A 19,423-nucleotide genomic window follows, 5' to 3' on the forward strand; every position below is an offset into this window, starting at 1 on the left:
TACATTTGGGAGAATTTGCATATGTATCGGTAGTTTTTGGGGTATGACATGGTGCTAAGATGATGAAAAAACAGATAGAATATAGAAGATAAGATATACAATTTTTTTATGAACGACAACATAAAACGCGCAGAAATATCCCCGGAGTATACCTGGAGAAATTTACTACAAAAGGAGCATTGATGTCTTATCGTAATGTATACAATGTTATGCCATAAATCGAGTGATCTAATATAAACAGAACCATCAAGCCCAAACTATTTTCCCCACTTGATAGTACAACGTGCTGCTGGCCCTTTAAGTGAGCTGGCGTCATTATTTGGGGGCGTAACCCGGAAGAGTTCTGTCATATCAACATGCATGCTCCCCGGTTTGTGAGGTGACCGCCGCTGCAGCTTTGATTGTATGAAGTCCGTTTGTAAAGTCGCTGTTGAATTAATCAGATCCGGAAGAGCTCACAGTTCAGCCTCAGCTCGTCCGCTCGGAGGAGACATGTGCAAAGAGCTCAAGACCAAAGTGCTGCGTCTGCTGCCGCCGACCTCCAATGGGCCATGTGTCCATCAGGAGAGCCAAACAGGTCAGCTCATAATATTCACAGCAAACGTGCATCCCTGTAGACTACAGGTGCATGACTTTAATAGATTTGAGCTACAGTAATGTAAGATGACGTTTGTCAGGAAGTGACGCAAACATGGCAGCGTGTTACATCAGATTCCTGTCATGCGTGTGCCAAGTACCTACACAGAACTTATATCGTAGTCCAATACAGTAACGTTGATATGCTTTATAATCACACAGCTGCCTGCACACACTGAGCATCAAACCTTTATTTATAATGTCATGTGACAGTCCATGACATCAGATGTTTACCAGCGATTGGAACTGTTGTCACAGGCTGAGGAGTCCTCCACATAATGAGTACATAGACTTGTCACACGTGAGTTCAGTGGATTGCCCTTTATGGGCAGCTCTAGAGCAACACATGTAATTTGTTACCGTCTGTTTCTGCAAGTTTTTCAGCCCTTCGCTACCATTGAATCAATATCCAACATACATTACATATATATTGAAAATGACACGCGTATATATTGTCTTCCCTCTGTGTTTTGTTGTCATGTGTCATGTGTGTCCCATTTACCGTCCCTTGTTTGTTTGTGAACTGCAGATGGTGCTGAAATCCTGAGTTGTACAGCGAAGGCTCTGAAGGAGGGTCACGTGGTCGGCGTGCCCACAGACACCATCTACGGCCTGGCATGTCTGGCCCAGAACTCTGAGGCCGTCAGAAAAACCTACGACATCAAAGGACGAAATGGACACAACCCGCTGGCCATCTGTGTAGGAGAAATCCAGGATATCTATAAGTAAGTTTATGTACGCACGCTTGCTGTTTTACCTCCAGAATGAGAGGAAGACGTAGATCTGGATTCCATTTTGTTGTGTGGCAGATGGTCAACTGATCATTCAAACAGTTTGAGTGCCTGTTGGTGTGAGTCCCTCAGAAGTGTGATGGTTTTAATCACATGTATTAGTCATCCGCAGATGAGTCAGACCTAGAAGAGGCAGAGATGCCGTCTCCACACCAACAAGACACATTTTACACTTCGTGTGACGATCACACCTGCTGTCACAGAAATACCCCAGGATTCATTCATTATTTACTCGGGAGGAATCTCTTTAAATTAAGGCATTCGTAAGTAAATCACAAAATAATACAGAGGACATGAGGCAGACTACCAACTGACATCTTGGATTAAACAAAGAACATCACGTTATCTGCGGTAACCTCCGTCTGAGAGCAGTCTAGAGACACTTAAGCAGTGTGCTCGTCTCCATGGTCAGGTACTGTAAGGTGAAGGTGAAGGAAGAGCTGCTAAGTGACCTGCTGCCCGGTCCCGTCACTCTGGTGCTCGAAAGATCCGAAGTACTGAACAAGGATCTCAACCCCTTTACTTCAGTAAGTCCACTCCTTTTCAGCTGGATGTTACTGAAAATAGAACCGCAAACAAATGGTTTCGCACCGAGTGTCAGTCATCTGCCAACATGACCATGTGCCCCTCAGATTGTCGGCGTTCGTATCCCAGACCATGTCTTCATGAGACGCCTTTGCCAGATGTGTGCCGAACCACTCGCTCTTACCAGCGCCAACATCAGCTCACACGCCAGCCCCTTGGCCGCGCACGTAAGAGAAATATAATACAAGACAAGCTGAGATGTACTTTTATCAGTCTCTCATTCACTGTGTTTCATTCAGTATTTGTTTTTATCTCTTTGTCATTTTAGATTTCTAAATTCTTCTTTAATGTTGCTGTTTATCCTCTGAAGGAGTTTCAGGAGCTCTGGCCCAAACTAGCAGTGGTCGTGGACGGCGGACCAATAGGAGACCAGAGCCGCCTCGGATCGACAGTGGTCGACCTATCGGTTCACGGCAAATACAGCATCATCAGACCCGGCTGGTGAGTTCATGCGCGTTCTGTGACCCAGTTAGCTTTTTCTTTCTGCTGTTGCATGTACTATTTACTCTCCCCAAACTAAATCCTCCCCACCAATAATATCCACAGGAGCACCAAACCTTTAGCAAAGAAAGACTTGACTCAAGGATGAGCTGATCACTGTGACCTCCCAAAACACGTTTTGGGCCGTAACTCAGTAATTCATATGCTAATTATGACAATTTATCAGAACTGTCTAATCCAGGAATATTCAATTAACATTTAAAGGACATCTGATCTGTACGCTAAATAAATAAACGTGATAGAGGTCACGTGACACTTCGGTTCCAGAAAATATTCCGGACAAAGGATGTGATGTGATGGATCAGATTTCAGTCATAAATAGATATTGATCAGAGCGATCTGTAAATACTGTGTGAGACTGATGCCTGCAGCTCGTCATCTGGCAGTATAATAATGATTTGCATTTCAAAACACATTTCCCAAATCCATTCTCCACACTGGTGTTTAGGATGCAGTGTGTTCACAGTGGAAGTATACTCAAAGCAGACAGTATGCATATTAAATACACAGAGTATGAAGGATGCTTACAGGTGATGACCATTCAAATAAATTATGGCTGGTGGTGAAACAGGTTTAAAAAAATCTTGCTGAACAAAAAGTATTAATTTAGTGTTGAATCTTGGGGAAAGCGTTGCGATGTCTCTTTGGGATATTAAATTGTCAATAGCACACATATTGTATTTACTGTTGAAATGCTAGTATCTAAAGCATGATATTTGTTTATACTGACTGCTAAAACAGTATACTATTATGAGGATGTAGTACTTACTGTATAGAATTAATATTGACTGTAGTATGGATTTGGGACACTGGTGACTGCCCATGCTTGGTTGCATGGTAAAGTTGAACAAAGAGGAAACGGATTCTTAAGTTTGACTTGGAGACGGAGCGAATATACTGTAGGCAGAAGTGTAATGTGATCGTTCCTTCAGGTTTCCTGTTTTATTACACAACTCAGGAAGAAGGGAGCATGCGCACCAAAGGAAAAGCACAGGCTACTTTCCTAGAAACATGCACCTGCATGCATTTAGCACCTGCCAGGGTATTTGGTTTACTGCTGTGCTTTGTACTGAAGCAACAGTGTCATCACAATGTACTCCACCAGCGGGAGGATGGGCCTCCTGCTGTGACTATGAATCTCCTGAAAACTAGTAAACACAATGTAGTCACGCCTATGGAGTCAGAATATGTAAATACTTGAGTAATCGGGGGTGTAATGCATTGATTAGCAGACTAAAACATGGCTACGGCCACAAAAAAGCTTTATTCCATCGTGTCCTCCCACATTTACTCTGAAGAACACTCGGTACATTAAACAGGAAATGACTGTAATTCCGTTCGTAGTGCTCTTTCTTCTACGGTTGATGTGCTGGAGCACAAATACGGACTGTCAGAGGAGCCGTGGGAAGCTGGACCTTTGAAATCTCCACACGCTGAGACGCACGCCAAGCGTTGACCGTTGGCTTCTTCAGAAAAGAAGAATGCTTTTCATGTTCACGTGGAACAATTGAGTTTTTCCCGAGAAGGACGAGAACTCAGGAACGACTCGACGGCTGACGTTGTTCTGGTGGCTGCTTTAAGGTGTGGAGTAACTCTTTTCCTTTGTGTGTCTTCTATCTCGGGATTATGTGGGATCTTAAAGTGTCACAATTCTCTACCATATATTCAGAAAGAAGGTCGGATATATTGGATTTCGTTTTTTATTTATTTAATTGTTTTTGCATAAAATTAAAAATTCATCTTTTGGTGTTTTTAAAACAGCGTGGCTTAACAGAAGATACAATGGTTTGAGATTTATTTTAATATTTCTATCATGGTTAGAATTGTCATCGGGTTCATTTTATGACTTAAATGTGCTGACATAAGGGATGGGAGGCGTTCTATGACTTGCATTGACTATACATCAAACTTGAGTCCAGAACTATATTTTATTATCTCCTGAATCTCCTTTTATTTATTTATTTTATCCACATGTCATGTGTGTGAGGCTTGCACAACGATTGGTCTCCTGCGACAGTTACAAAAACTCCCTTTTTATATTTGAGCCTAACCTACATTCACAAGTTTGAAAATACTTTCTCTGCCCATTTACAAGTTAAGAACTGCAGCGTCGTCTAAATTCTCATCGCCTGTATTGACTTGTTTTAATGGATTGCACGACCACAATAAAAGTAGTTTTTTTTCAGTATCTGAGTGTTATTAATGCATAAGAAAATATTTGAGCCATACCTCTGTCTTTATTTGTAGGTGTCTGGAAGTTAAGTGATATTTTTATTTATTTATTTTTTAAAGAGCAGAAACCACTTTAAGCGCCCGTCTCAACCAAAGAGCATATTTTTATTCTCAAAAATGCCTGTTTGAAAGTACCTTTTTACTTTAATAGACCGCAGGATTTCATCAAATGAACATAGCAGAGTGCTCCAGTAATTGGTGCGTTTTTATTCATATAGCCTCTTCAAAACATTGAGCCTCAACCTGAACACTTAACTGATTCTATTTAGTGTTCACTTCAGTGACAGAAGGTGCCCACCATTAACATTGATTTACGTAACCAGAATGTTGCCAGGCAGCCAGCAGAGACTCTAGAAAGTCACTGCAACCGGCCAAGAAATACAGTACATACAGATTTAGTACGTATGCAGTGCATGCCTTTTTAAACACGAAGGGGAGGTCGCCGTTAGTGTCTGAAAGTGAAACCATAGAAGTGGCTATTGTCATCGATTCTATTATTTAACTGCAGCGAGGGAAGGAGGCCCTTCGCCTACATGCTGACGGTTTTCTTTGTGTGTTTCAGACAGTTCATGACGTTGCATTAAGTGACCAAAGACACACGAGACGGCCGACAGAACATTTTAGGGCTGTCAATGGAACAAATTCCCCCAGAATAACCCCTTTTCTTTTTTTTGAATGCCGCTTTACCCAGAAACTCAAACGAGACTAGTCGCACCGACGACACGGTGTCCTGTTCTTGCAGATCGGCATGTGTGCACAAAAATACGCACACACACTTGCAGAAACTCTCGCATTCGGCTCATCTTTATGCGCTCACATCTATACTGATCAGCCTCTACATTCACACCCCCTCTCCCCCCTTTGTTGTGTCTCCTTCATGTGTACACACACTTCCACTCGAGCATGCTGTTGATGAAAGCTCACATGAGCCACTGCTGCTTCTCTTTGTTGAACTGCTCCGCCCAGCGGCGGGTCAACTCCAGGTAGTGATCAGGTCCGTGTGGCTGGTAGTCCAAGTACACACGGCTCACTGTTTTTTTGGGCGTTGCCCTCTCTATCTGCGTTCCCTCGTGCCATTCATTAAAAGATGTGATGGCGACGACGTCCGGCCTCGCGTTCAGCGCCGCCTGCAGGGCCGTCTCGTAGTAACGACCGTTCACCCTGGTGCGCATGTTGAGGTTGTTCCACGGCCGGATGCTGGTGTCGATATAACCAGGTCCAACGCTTGGGATGAAGAGGAGGTTGTTGCCGTCACAAAAAGCTTTGATGGTCTTCCAGTTCTGGTGAGAGGAGCCGAAGGAGAAACCATTGGAGGCAAAATAAGTGTACATGCCATCAAAGCCTCCTGCGAGGATGTCGTGCTTGTGGCGCTCCTCCACGATCAGTGCAATGAAGATGGAGTCATAGGCTGAGCCACGCACGCTGTGGGAGCCGGTGGGAGTCAAGAACTCAGACCAGGACTCTGGGGGAGTCAGGTAGGAGTCGTAGATGTAAAATAGAGGAAGACTCTTCCCTGTGCTGGAAGTGAACTTGTAGAAGGCTCCATGGTCACCATACCTTTTTAAAGACATTAAAGAAAACAACACACGGGTCTTTAGAGTCTATTCAAAAGGGTTTATCCTCTCAGCATTACTATTATTATGGTGTCAGTATAATCTGCATGTTTAAGTTGACTGGGACATGAGGAAAACACAAGAGGAAAGCTCAGGTTAAAAATGGAAAGGGTTCATCTTCTGGGGAGCCTGAATCTGCTCAGGATTCTTGACAATCTTCTTGTTTTTTTTTCTCACAGGCGTTGATCGCGACCAAAACTAAAGCTAAAAGGGAGTGAATATTGGACCATTGTGTGGCCAGAAACACAACTCTAAAGGAAGAAAAAGTTGCTCTGTAACTGTAAATAATCAACTGTTTCAATTTCTTGCTAAAATCCTTTGGGGGGGTTTTGGGCATTTGAGTTTGAATGTACTTAACAGGTGCTCCTTTTCAGAGCAACCTTTAGTGTAGTAAAATTTAATTTGCTTCAAAAAGTCATTCATAAGTGATGAAACTAGATTTATCTCATCAGAAATGCTTTCTAAAAGTATTTCATCTTTGTAACTCATGTTCTTTTAACCGTGCATGAAATCGTAATGGTTGAGTCAGTGACGGAGAAGTACAGCCTACCTGTCAATAATATACTTGATGTTGTCATGCACACTCTGGTCGTTTCGTCCTCGGTATGGTTGGATGTGAAATGCAACCTAAGAAAACAGGCAGAAAGACACGTGCTTTGTTAGTTTCCATTCATCTTATATCTGCTAAAAAGATACTATTCACAGATGACCTGAGCAACTATTGACTTGAAATCAACACTCAGTTTCTGAGGGGAGACTTCTCACCAGGGATTGACAGTGGAGACAATATGATCCCGTGACGATATGCTTTTTTAATTAAAGTTTGTTACGAATAACATCCATATTATATGATAGTCAAAGGCTGTGAGAGCTGATTAGACTGCCGATTCCTCCTCAAAAAAAAACAGAGCTCTACCTTTTCAATTCGGCAAAACAAGTAAGTCATGCACCATGTTGACATTTTGACCACCTTGTGTGGCCCAAAGCAAAGCATGACATCAGGCGTCTGGTTTCTCTTCCCTGGTATGTTACAGTTGATTGTACTTCTTTACATATTTCCTCAAAACCTATGAATAAATGTGTATAACACTAGCTATGGCCGCCAGTACATCATAACACAGTTACCCACTCAAGCAGGTCCTTTTGGACACGATGTGACTTCAAAGAACCATGTTTTCACCATTTTAATTTTCATGACAAAGTTTGTCACACTTTAGATGTTTTCACCTTAAGTGCTGCCCCTCTGGAGACTTCTGTAATGCTCACTCAGTGGCTCAGTTAGAATCGGGTATTTGCAGTTGATGAGCAACAGTGAAACAAGGGACCTGAAGTGACAAGTGCAAAAAAAAAAAAAAAAGTGCTTAAGTTGAATATTTTAAGGAATGGCCAGAGACTTTGAATAATGTATGATCAAATGAAACATTTTTCTTCTCGAGCAGTGGACACCCAAGGGGGACAATGTGAATAAAAAGGGCTTTTTAAGATGCTGGAGGCCAACGGCAACTAAATGGATGTAGGACGTCATCGAGTGAGCGACATCGTCCATGTTGTATAATTCCTCTCTTGTCCCGGATAAAAACCTCATGAAAGTCTGCGTTTAGACCAGTAAGATGAAGACTGATCGGACCAGTTTCATTTCAGTATCTGATGGTTACGCTAGAAGAAAATGTGAAGTGATCACCAGAGTTATTACAAATCATCCTGAGAGGGACATGAATGTGTGTTGCAAATTTCATTGTAATCTACATAATAGTTGCAGAGGCAAATTCACTTAAAACCACAAATGTCTGCCGGAGGCACTATGTTGAAAGCCAGTGGATCAACAAAGTCATTAAGCACCCATAGAATGGATTCCACCATGAATGTCTCTGCAAAATGTCAAAGCGATCCATCGTGTAGTTGAGATATTTCAGTGTGAAGTGGTTCCCCTCCACAGAGCCACGCTGTTAGCGTGGCTAAAACGAGAAACGCTGACATACGCATGCATCACTATCTAGAATAAGAACCTCTCAATGATGACGATTGTGTTTTTCCATTTTAGTTCGCCACATTGAATCGTTTGTCAAAATGTTTACTATAGGGAGTGTTTGGTGTTTGTCTGTGGAAAAGAGGACAGTTGGCTGCACTGACTGTCACTGTGACATTGAGCATAAGTGTACTAATGGATTAAAGTGATGTTTAGAATTGGCTAGAGCTGAGCAAATTGTTTTAAACTGCGAATGTCTATCGATAAACTGTCACCTGGAGGCAGGAAAAAAAGAACCACTTGTGCCAGTAATGGAGATGCGAAGTGATTTTATGTGTTGCAAGACGTACATTTTAATGGTGTAAGATGCAGTTGCTGGCAAAATGTCAATTTGAAGCAAAATAGAGGAAGGGAGATCCTGACCTTCTGATGGAATGATAGCCTGGAAGCAATGTTTGTTACGCCGTAACTCTCTGGACGTCTTGTAAAGTAACAGCCCAATAATGTGAGATCAAATGTGAACGTATCTAGAAAAACTATGAGGCATTAGCAGATATGAAGCCATGTAGTTATCATCCACAGAGGGGGACAAGCTGTTATGGTCTCCTGTTCAGTGCAGCAGAACGCAGGCCACTAGAAAGCTTGTTTTCCAAACACATTGGCACATTGCTCTGTGGTAATTTCGAAGTAAATGAGACAGTGTCTTCGCATTTTAATACCTCATAAACATTGACAGCATGGGCCAGGATCAACCCCATGATTCATGCTGCGCAGAGTGGAATTTAGTGCCATGTCCTGCAGAAAGCACTAAAGGAGGGGTACGAGCCAACGCAAAGATAAAAGGTCCAGACCCTGATAACAATTTGATCAATTTTAACAAAGCGGAGCACATTTCTTCATGAGAGAGTGTCAGTTTTGCTCTGTGGACAAAGCCAGTGCAGGGAGTCACGTAGCTACTGCTGGGATCTGGAAAGTGTGGCTGATGCCATCATAGGGCACCCAGTGGCGTTATTGCCCCGTGTATACACGCAGCTACATGGCCTATTTATTGGATAGAACTTGTACATCCCCTCAGGGTGCAGGTTGTTCAGAGCGGCAAACTGAGTCATGGGACCCATGATGCACATTTTCCCCTCTGCTCCCTCCCTCCTGCACCCAGCTTCCAATCAACCCCCCCCCCCCCCCCCCACCCACCCTTTCCCCACCAAACCGCCCCCGCCCTCCCCTGAGCAGGAGGACTGTTTCAACTCCTCTTCAAGCTGAGGCCGAGCAGCAGCTCTCCATGTGATCTGCTCTCCAACTCTGCTGTACAAAATACAGGCTACACAAGCTTTTTTGTGTGTGGGTGCTGCTGAAATACTGTTCAACTTATATAATAAAAAGGGTACATTGCTTTGTAGCATTACCCAAAAGAGGAGCCAGTGTTCTTTGTAGCTGTGTGGTGTGGGATTGCCAGGAAGAAGGAAGTTGGAATTGTTTTTTGTTGAGATAGATCTGCTCCAGGTATATTAAGACAGGCAGTATGAGGAAAATAATGTGGCTATTGAAGCGTAGTAGAAACACAAAATACAAGTATGAACCTGAAAACGAGCATAATATGTCCCCTTTGAAATATATAAATGACTCATCTTGAACATAACTTTATCAAATGAGATGTGGTGTGGGGAGAACCCGCCCATCATACTCGTAGGTTATAGTAGCTAGCACCGTAGTAAAGTAGGAGGTGTGTGTTTGGATCTCGGTTGGCAAATTATGGCGATTATGCTCCAAGTTATTATTTTTGCCTCCTCTTGACAAGAGTGCAAGTTAAGGAGATGTTGTTGGAGGGCAACAGTCCTCTACAACTCGAAGCTCCTTTTTCAAGAAAAAATGACCAAACATTCTCTGGTTCCAGTTTCTAACCAGTCAAAATGTTTCTTTGTCATATATGCCAGTACATTTAATATATTTGGCATTTGAAATGTTTGAAGAAAACAATTTTAATACATCCACTTCAAATGAGGACGTTACATTGTGCAGCCTTGGTTCGTATTGTGCTCTCAATCTGATATTGCACGGTCCTGAATACATTTAGAATCTTGAAAAAGGTCAATGCCACATTCATGCCTCAGTGAGCCATACAAAAAGACGGCACAGGGCAAGGACGGACAAAGATAATGAGATGGAAAACAAAGTGAATACGGACAGGTACCCTCTCCCACTTTAGCAGGATACATTTGAACTGTTTTACGCAGAAGTGGAGCTCATTCTTTCTGGTGTTTTCTGTCTTTTTCCGATCTCTTCATCATTTGCTCATCTTTTTACAGCAATATAACGTCATTATTAAATGAACGTTATGAGTTTTGTGTAATTATATCGACTCTCCAAGGGCCAGACGTTTCAAAACAACACTGCTCGTGCATTCTTAGAAGCATTTCTCAGATTGGCCGCTATCCACTTTGCTACTAAAAGCGGATTGCCGATATGCGTGTTTCCTGAATCCCGATCTGATGCATTTTTGGCTGTTGCCACTGCTCCTGTGGGACCGCCAGTCTTCCTTTGGGCTGTCCTCCCTCCTTTTTTTTTTTGCCTGCCTTTCATTTGAAAAGAGCAAAGAAATAATTTAAGGTTGTGGCTTTAGAAAAATTTGCATTTGAGTTCCAAATGATCAGAGCCAAAGTTCTTTACCGCGTCAGCATTTTGCTGAAAATGATGCGAGAGGACACACTCCAGAGAGAAATGTCCCTGTGTGCAGAGGGAGTGGGAGGAGTTTGTCCAAAAACAAGGAGAACTGGAAGAGGACGCTTGGAAATGCTGCACTCCCCATGCTGCTGTATACAGAGAGAAAATATGCCATGGACTTCTCTGCTCTGCTGACTGATTGTGATCTTCTAAAGTCTTTCACCAAACAACACTTCCGTCTTCATGCAGAGAGGTTCTGAAATAGTAGAAGGCATAGCAGGGTCTGTTTTTCCACACACACTTCCTCCACGCTTTTAAGAAAATGTGCTTGCTCGGTCGCTCATGACAACATAGCATGGCATTCAATTCAATCTATTAGCTTCTCTCCTGACAGCGTTATGTGTAAAACCTCCTCAGCTCAGCGTTGCATGTCTAATCCAGGCGTTCTTGTCTTGCCCTCACACAGTGATACATTATTTCTTTGCCTGCAGCCAAACAGCAGACTAAACAAATGTGATATCAGATCTGACAGATTGGCCTGACAAACTGTCTCTCATCAGAGTTGTTTATACGCAGGATGAGGCCAATACGTGTCACATCGCTGCTGGAAAAATAAATTGTCTTTATCGTCGCATCAGGAAACAAACACTTGCATCATAATGAATTGTGTTGTAATGATCCTTCCGATGACTTTGCTCTGGAATTAACCTTGGTGATAACTTCAGCAAGTTGTCAATACAACTGGTTTTGTTATAGATCAGTGACTGGTTAGTTTTGGTCCTGTACGTTAAAATATATTTAAAGACTATACATGGAGTAGTGGTGGTGTTTTCTCCACAATTTGACAATTTATTTACGATCTCTCAATTACAGGACAGGTGTTCTTCCTTCATGGAATTGAGAGTTTGCTAAAATTCTGACAATTTCTGAACTGGGACTCTAAAACAAACTATTTAGCAATTTATTTCCTATAAACATCATTAGGGCTGTATGTAACTTCCTGATTTTTTTTTTCTGCCAACAAATTGTTCCAGCTCTAAAAATCATAGTAATTTAAACAAACCCTTACAGAAATGTTGATGCTTTTATCTGGATGGCTGGCGGATTTTTCTTCACTTAAACATTTAGTGTGTTGTGCAGATGCTGTGTGTGCATTATTAATGGCACCTGCCTTAACATAGGAAAACTCTTACTAGCTTGTCTCTCTTATATGTCATTTCAAATTCATACAGAAAGCTTCTGAGTAGCTTAATGTGCACATGAACAGATGAAGTATTTTTATTCAGCTCTCATTGAAGAGAAAGTCTGACAAAAAGGAAAAACCTCAAACTCCAACCATTGTGTTATAATCTCTTATCTGTCTTTCCCTTCGTCTCTTGCTTTATCTGGAGAGATGCTGACAAGAATTGTATCGCATTACGAGCGAGCTTTCCCTGTAAAAGTTTAATAAGTCTTCGATACAGCGACAGGAGGCAGAGAGACCGACATGGTGGGCAGTTATTTCCTTCAATGTGCCGTTTTCCAACCTAATTGGCAAATCGGTCATGTGGCTTGGCTACCCAACCCCCCCCCCCCCCCCCACCTCTCCACCCTGCTGATATGCTCACCCCCACTGAACAACTGCAGCAGCAGCTATTTGACCTGTTTTTTTTGCTCTAACGCTGGAGAGGAAATGCCATTGCAGCTGCAAACATCCAGAATCAAATCCATGAGTAGCACAGACGGCTTCATGGGAGGCAGCATAACAAGTTCAAAATCTCTTAACCTTTCTCTCCTGTGACAAAAACATAACTGTTGTTTCCCGTGTATAACTCCCCACAGCACAATAGCTCCTTTGGGATAACTGTCCTGAGCAGTGTTAAGCTCTCTACTTACCTTTGTGAAGCATCTTTAATCCTTTGCTCGCTCCTGTCTAACTCTGCTCTTCGTGAGATGAAAGTATCGTGAGATAATGTACAGAGATATTTACACATCGAACATATGCCTCAATACTACTACAGCACATTGCCTTTGTTAGTTGTAGCCTCACTAAGGTTTAGTTCGTAGTGTTTGAAATTCAGTGGGCCCTGTTCAACCTGGCTTATTGTATTTAATGGAGTGCCTCAAGGGTCTGTACTTGAGCTCCTTTCTTTTTTCTTTACATACCGGTAAATCATTTTGGTGTTTCTCCCCATGGAACTAACACTCATTGCTATGAAGATGATATGGTGTATATGAAGCTCGAGCGTAAGTTCAGACAGGAAGACTATAATCTTGCATGCCTAAGCCCGTAGCTTATTTACCATACATCTGCCATCACTCCTCATGCAGGCACCCTCTTTATTTCCTTGCTGTTATTGTTTGGGGCCGTCAATCATGATATCCGGTCTAGATCAGCTGGTCTGTCTAGCCAATAGCACGACGACACAAGGACATCATTAGCCTATCATCTTGCTGCTGTCTCTCTTGAATATGACTGTCTCTCTACCTTCAGTGTGCTCATGCTGCCGTTACGCAGCCCTCCACCTCCCCATCTCCGCCCAATCTTCGCAGATTCATCAGCTTCATCATTCTATCAGCCTCATCAGCCACCATCACCACCCGTGTCTGGACTCCACGGGGGGATTGATATTGTTGCCGCTCAGGGCAATCACAACTCGATCACAAATCTCCTTGCCAAAGAATTTCTGTGTGACTCATTAACGCAGCATCTGTGATAATAAATGCACTCTACCTTTAGTATTTTGCAGTCTTAGCTCGCGCAACTCAAACTAGTCCTGAACTCATAAAAACTGTGTTGATGTTGTTTTCTAATGCCAGCTTATATACATTGTGGACATTCTAACAGCTCAGGGGAAGACAATATAACTTGTTACTCCTATATAGGAGTAAAGGTATTTGGCTTAATGTTTATCTTCCAAGCAACCACAGACTGAGGTTATGTTTGTATATTTGACACAAGTCCTGTTTGTCCTCTGTATGCTTTCATTTATAAAGCTGCTCCGGGTAAATTACAAAGCCCATACCAGCATAATTGGTGTAAAACTGTTTCATCAACAGCTGCTGATTTAGAATTAACAAATATTCCTGTGACAACTTGCAGTTTGCGTAAAAATTTAGTTGATAATGGATTTGGTTCATTGGTCTTTTTTCCGCCTTGGACTCTTTCCCAACTTTGTTTCAGGTTTCACACACACACACACACACACACACACACACACACACACACACACGCCTTTTACCTTGAGGTTGTGTCTATATGCAGCATCCAGCACAGCTGGTACCAAATCCTCAGCGGGTTCCCCGTTGTCGTCAGCCAAGCCGGGGGGATACCAGGACAGGACCAGAACCCCTGAAGACACACGTAAACTCATGAGTCTGATCATCCATCCTGGACCCAAGACACTGGTTAATACCTCAGAGAGCATCTACTGCATAGAACATATGTCCAAAATGCATATGAACCTCGAAAAAAAAGTTATCTTATGCATTGTCAAAATGATGTATGGATTGGAAGAAATGCTGACAGTCCTGCGGTGGAAATAGGAGCTGAAAAAAAGCTTTTATGAATCTACAGTGAGTTTTTTTTCATGCAGCCATTCACACAGTTTTACAGACCCATTGAACGAAGTCAGCTGTGCGTTTATTGAACACACTGTGAAAATTCTGCCCCGGTAATCCATTAGGATAATTACTGTATTTTATAGGACCAGACAGAAGCTGGTAAGGTTTGTGGTAGGATACTGTATGCATGGTTGGATTATGAGACAATGAGTCATTGGGCACAGATATGTAAAAGGCCCCCCACCCCCCACCCCACCTAAATAGGAGCAATACACCACATTGAGCAAAACGAGTCACTTTGGGGTTGTTTAGCATCTCTTTGTGGTCGTTTTGCGTCTCTTTGTGGTCGTTGTGCATCTCTTTGTGGTCGTTTTGCGTCTCTTTGTGGTCGTTTTGCATCTCTTTATGGTCGTTTTGTAACTCTTTGTGTTCTTTGTGGTCAATTTTCATTTCTGGTCGTTAAGCGTCTCTCTGTGGTCATTTGTGTTGTGTGTTGCTCAAATGCTGTCGTTGCATTTTATCATGGAACCTGCTTTGACATGTCCATAAGAAATGCTGACATTCACTTCAAACAGAGGCTCATGCACGCCCTGAAGCCTTGGGGCCCCTGGGCTTGCGGTCTGTAGGCCTGTTCAGTATTCCATCCGTGGCTGTGAAGTGTGTGTGAGTTGATTCTTGTTATCTAAATGCCTACCTGCCCATCATCCATATCCTGCACCCGATTGAGGAATATGCACATATTTATTATGTCTCGTTTCAGTGGCAATCTTGCCGCACAGCTTTAGTGTGTGACAGCTTATATAAATGCTTCCTCATGCTCTGATTCTGGCTGAGAAATAGGTATCAGCAACAACGGTGCCTGGCACCAGAGAGGATCTGGCACATGGGATATGCACTAAGAGCTAATTCATTAACTAAACGTCCACTTGCTGTGGAGCTATGGGGACTATTAGATTACAATACCCAACTACGTCTATGTGTATTAAGAAGCTGCTATTCATTTTATTTCTGAGTGGTGGGGAATCAGTCATCAAGCCAAATGGAACTATTTACAGTTTGGCTGGCTGTGGTGCCTAATTAAATTGATTATTTTTTACAAAGCATTGTGAGCCAGCACTCCCATCCATCTGTCTTTGTGGTGAGGTTTCAAACGGATGGATGGCGTGGTCATCATTCCGCATTGTTGTACAATAACTTACTGAGCTGTGGGACAGAAACATCGGGGCCTATCATGTGTATAGGCTGCTGATGTCTGGACACACCACTGTTACTCGATACCAGGCTATACAGGACTGTGCTGCATGTCTTTCAGGGAAGCCATGCAAATTTTTGAAAAGAATAACAACATGCATGTCAATATCTCATGGGATGCCCAAGAAAACCTCTGATCCGACCCTGATAATTTAATACCGTTCATCTCTGCTTTTATGCAAGTCTTGTAACTAGAGTACAACCTTAGATAACACATGACACATATTTAAATGTACACTATTTCATTCCCCTAGACGATTTAAAAAATATATGATCAGATGTGTTTTATGGCTCTTGCCATGGTTTTTATGAAATAAATTCGTATTTTGTTATGATAAAAAGCATAGAAGTAGAACACTTTATTGCATTCAACATCACGACCAATTTAAATGTGATTTTTTTTCACATATGAATATTGATTTCAACCATATTACTGAGGGGCATGCTGTGTTGAAAAACACACTAAAATGTAATCACACTCTAAATTTCCAGAATCAATTTTGAAGTTGTGACAGTCAGGAAGGTGCTCTGGTGATAATGTATACCTAATAAGTTGATCTCTTGATTACTGGAGCTTTTAAAGTCATTAAGTTTCTCTCTGTGCTGCAGAAGAAAGCGCAGCAGTAGATCTTTTGGGACTTTGAGCTGGGCGTGTGGGGAGCTGTCCAGTGGATGCGTGGTGCTGAATTTGTTTTGTGCCTCTCCAGCAGCTTTATAGAGGCCAGAATATTCTGTGCTTTATCTGAGCGCAAAAAAAAAAACAATTTTCCTTACTATTTCTTCCCAAGAAATATACGCGGTCTCTGAACCGTACCTGCTGCAGATGCTCCTATCTGCTCCATGTGGGAATCCAACACGTCCGGGTCCCTCGAGCTGTACGGATTAAGTTCGGGGTAGAAACTGGAGCCGATGTCCTCAGGCGGCATGTGTCTTCCTCTCGGGTAGCTGGACGCGATTTTGGGGTCCCAGTGTGGAACCAGGATATGGTCCCAATGAATGTACTTACCGTCCATGTCTGGGTTGCCGTACCAGGTGTAGTAAAATATATGAACATCATAAAAGATGGTACCCTCGGGGCCAGAGTTGGACAAAACTGCTTTAGTGTCGCTGCCAGCCGGCCGGTCTTGATCCGGTGACGCGGTGGCACCACGGGACACAGAGCGCCGGTCCATCTTCCCTGCGATCATCGGCAGCAGCTCCAAGCCCGGAGCCAGATCCGAGAAGCCGTCACTGGGCTTCAGGGTCCTCAGTCCCATCAGGGTCCCAAAGATGAACAGCGTAAAGAGAAACAGAGCTATGCACGCTTTCCTGCGTAGTCGTGCCATGTTTTTGGCTGCAGTGACGGGACCAGGAGCGCAAAAAACAAACCGACAGTTCACCTCACGACCTACGAACTACTCTTCAAAGTGTCCTGCAAGGCAACTGCAAATGGCACATTCTTCTGAATTCATAGCTTAAAAAAAAGTAGCTACATGATTGCAGAGCAGACGCAGCAGACTACTTGACGCAGTTGGCTGTTTTAACTTTTTTTTCATTCTGCAGAGCTGCGTAGCTGCGTATAGCCTGTGTTGGAAACTCGCCTCCGTAAGCGCTCCTTCCGCTCCGTACAACGGGAATGAACCGAGTCCGTTAACGTGCTCTCCGTTCGGCTGTAACAGGGCGGATGTTCGCGATGCTGTTTCCATCAAGACGCTTCACCCACTGATCGGCAAAACTGTCATTCTCTGAGCTGCTTTACTCCAGCTGGCTGCAGAGTCCCGCCCATGAAGCAGATCCGTCCACCTGACACCGGACGCGGAAAGACGACCGGCGTCGAGAGGATGCTCCCCGGTGACATCCAGAGGGGTGTTTCCAGCCTGCGTTGGTTGACGGTCCATTTTGGATATCAAAAGAGGCTTGTTTGTCCATGGCTGCAGAGCCTCGCGCAACAGAAATGTGCAAAAAATGACCATCACGTGAATGCTGTCAGCACATCGGCAACAAAGATCAAGTAAGTAGGCTACAGTGTTGTCGATGTATCACAAGTGACATCACCATGACTCATCGCAGAGTGTAATCTCTTCTGCACGAGAATATGTTGACATAATATTGACTTTAAATCCAAAGTATTGAAATGAAGGCGCGTTGACTTCAGAGATGTATACTGACATCTAGTGGTATTTTACATAATATAACCCAAGGGCACTTCGCCGTGCTGCTTTCAGGTACTGCCGGGAATTATGACACCCTAGATGTCTTGCTGTTGTGATGTCCAGTTTAATATGCAGAGAGAGTAGGGATTTTATTTGCATTATTTATAAAAAATAATATTAACAATGATGTGAGCAATAATGACAACAATCATATTGGTAATAATGATGGTGATAATAATTATAATCATCATCATTATTTTAAATCAGTGGGAAGTGCAAAATGGGTCTCTCTGATTATAATTCATTGATGGATCTACTTTTGATCAAAGGCTAAATGTTCCGTTCATCTTATTTATTACTGCCGAGTTTGAACAAAATGAAGGAGTTTAGCTTCAACGGCATAGAGGAACGAAAACAGTTAGTTTAACTGTTAAACTAATTACCGATCAGTCCATTAGCCCGTGTAATTTGGCTGATTTTGGTGTCGTAATCAAGGCTGTCATCTTTCCAACTGTACCAACAATAAAGAGACCCAGCAGTTTAATTATGTATTGCTTTAAGTATACTTTCTTGTGTCAGAAGTATGAGTTAAAATACCTAAAACTAAGCCTACTTCAGGTTATCCCATTCGAAATCATTTTAAAACGTTATAACGTATAGTAAAATAGGGACGCAGATACTTTTACAGCTTCACAAACGCAATGGTAAACTAGATTATGAATTAAAAACTAGAATTTCTTCAGATTCAAAAATACCACAGAAAAACCTCTGGTCATTTTAAATTTCAACATCCCGTTGTAGAACCTCATTTTCCAAACCAAACAAAAAATCCAATCAGTATAACGTGTGTAATCTATTTGGTGTAGTGGGTGCATTTGGTTTTACAGCAGAAAATGAATGGCTCCAACTTTAAAATGTCCCCCTTCTTATCTTCCTTCCTATCCTGCAGGTCAGGCAGATGTTTCAGTAAACCTGAGACTTAAATTGTTCTGCTTCACATTATAATATAATATATTATAACCCCTCTCTAGCCTAGAAGCATGTTTCTTAAAAAACAATTTACCACTTTAACGCATTCATATGGTGCATACAGCTTTCTCTGATCTGTGAAACCATAATTCGGGACATGTAGTGCTGTCGATTATATAGCCTAACGTTTAGGGCCATGTATACGCGTGCTGCGGGTCCACAAGGGGTCGTTGTGGTAGTTGTGATGAAATCGCCAAGTCACCTTTAAAACATCCATCAAGCTTTACACAAGGGTGGAGCTGTGCTTCCATTCACCAAATATAGGAATGGAACCTTGTAATTATACTCCGCAGATAAATGTAACTAATTCAACTCGTATTTTCCCTCACACACGTCGTAAATGAAGCAAACAAATGTTTTTTTTTATAAATTGGGTTCATCCTTCAGATATTTGTTGGCATGGTATGTTTATTCTTTCTATATTTATATTTGTATATGTTCTATTTTAGTTATTTTTTTAATAGTTTTTAATGTCAGCTGTAG

General features: G+C 42.4%; 2 protein-coding genes across 3 annotated transcripts; one reads left to right on the forward strand and one right to left on the reverse strand.

Annotated features, from left to right (window-relative positions):
• Positions 1 to 382: 382 nt before the first annotated feature.
• Positions 383 to 4,701, forward strand: yrdc (yrdC N(6)-threonylcarbamoyltransferase domain containing). Its single transcript, XM_079275404.1, has 6 exons — positions 383 to 577; positions 1,166 to 1,361; positions 1,840 to 1,954; positions 2,060 to 2,179; positions 2,323 to 2,453; positions 3,858 to 4,701. The coding sequence occupies exons 1-6, from the start codon at positions 406 to 408 to the stop codon at positions 3,967 to 3,969; spliced, it is 846 nt and encodes a 281-aa protein (XP_079131530.1). The 5' UTR covers positions 383 to 405; the 3' UTR covers positions 3,970 to 4,701.
• Positions 4,702 to 5,665: 964 nt separating this feature from the next.
• LOC306782169 (glycoprotein endo-alpha-1,2-mannosidase-like protein) lies at positions 5,666 to 17,104 on the reverse strand (the record flags this gene model as incomplete). Of its 2 annotated transcripts, none has more annotated exons than XM_079275403.1 (4): positions 5,666 to 6,302; positions 6,909 to 6,985; positions 14,207 to 14,316; positions 16,594 to 17,104. In XM_079275403.1, the coding sequence occupies 4 exons, from the start codon at positions 17,102 to 17,104 to the stop codon at positions 5,666 to 5,668; spliced, it is 1,335 nt and encodes a 444-aa protein (XP_079131529.1). The 2 variants fall into 2 exon arrangements, with proteins under 2 accessions (XP_079131529.1, XP_079131528.1); XM_079275402.1 differs by having other exon boundaries at positions 14,192 to 14,316.
• Between the last annotated feature and the right edge of the window lie 2,319 nt (positions 17,105 to 19,423).

The sequence above is a fragment of the Melanostigma gelatinosum genome (assembly GCF_949748355.1).
Source record: "Melanostigma gelatinosum genome assembly, chromosome: 9".
Classification (NCBI taxonomy): domain Eukaryota; kingdom Metazoa; phylum Chordata; class Actinopteri; order Perciformes; family Zoarcidae; genus Melanostigma; species Melanostigma gelatinosum.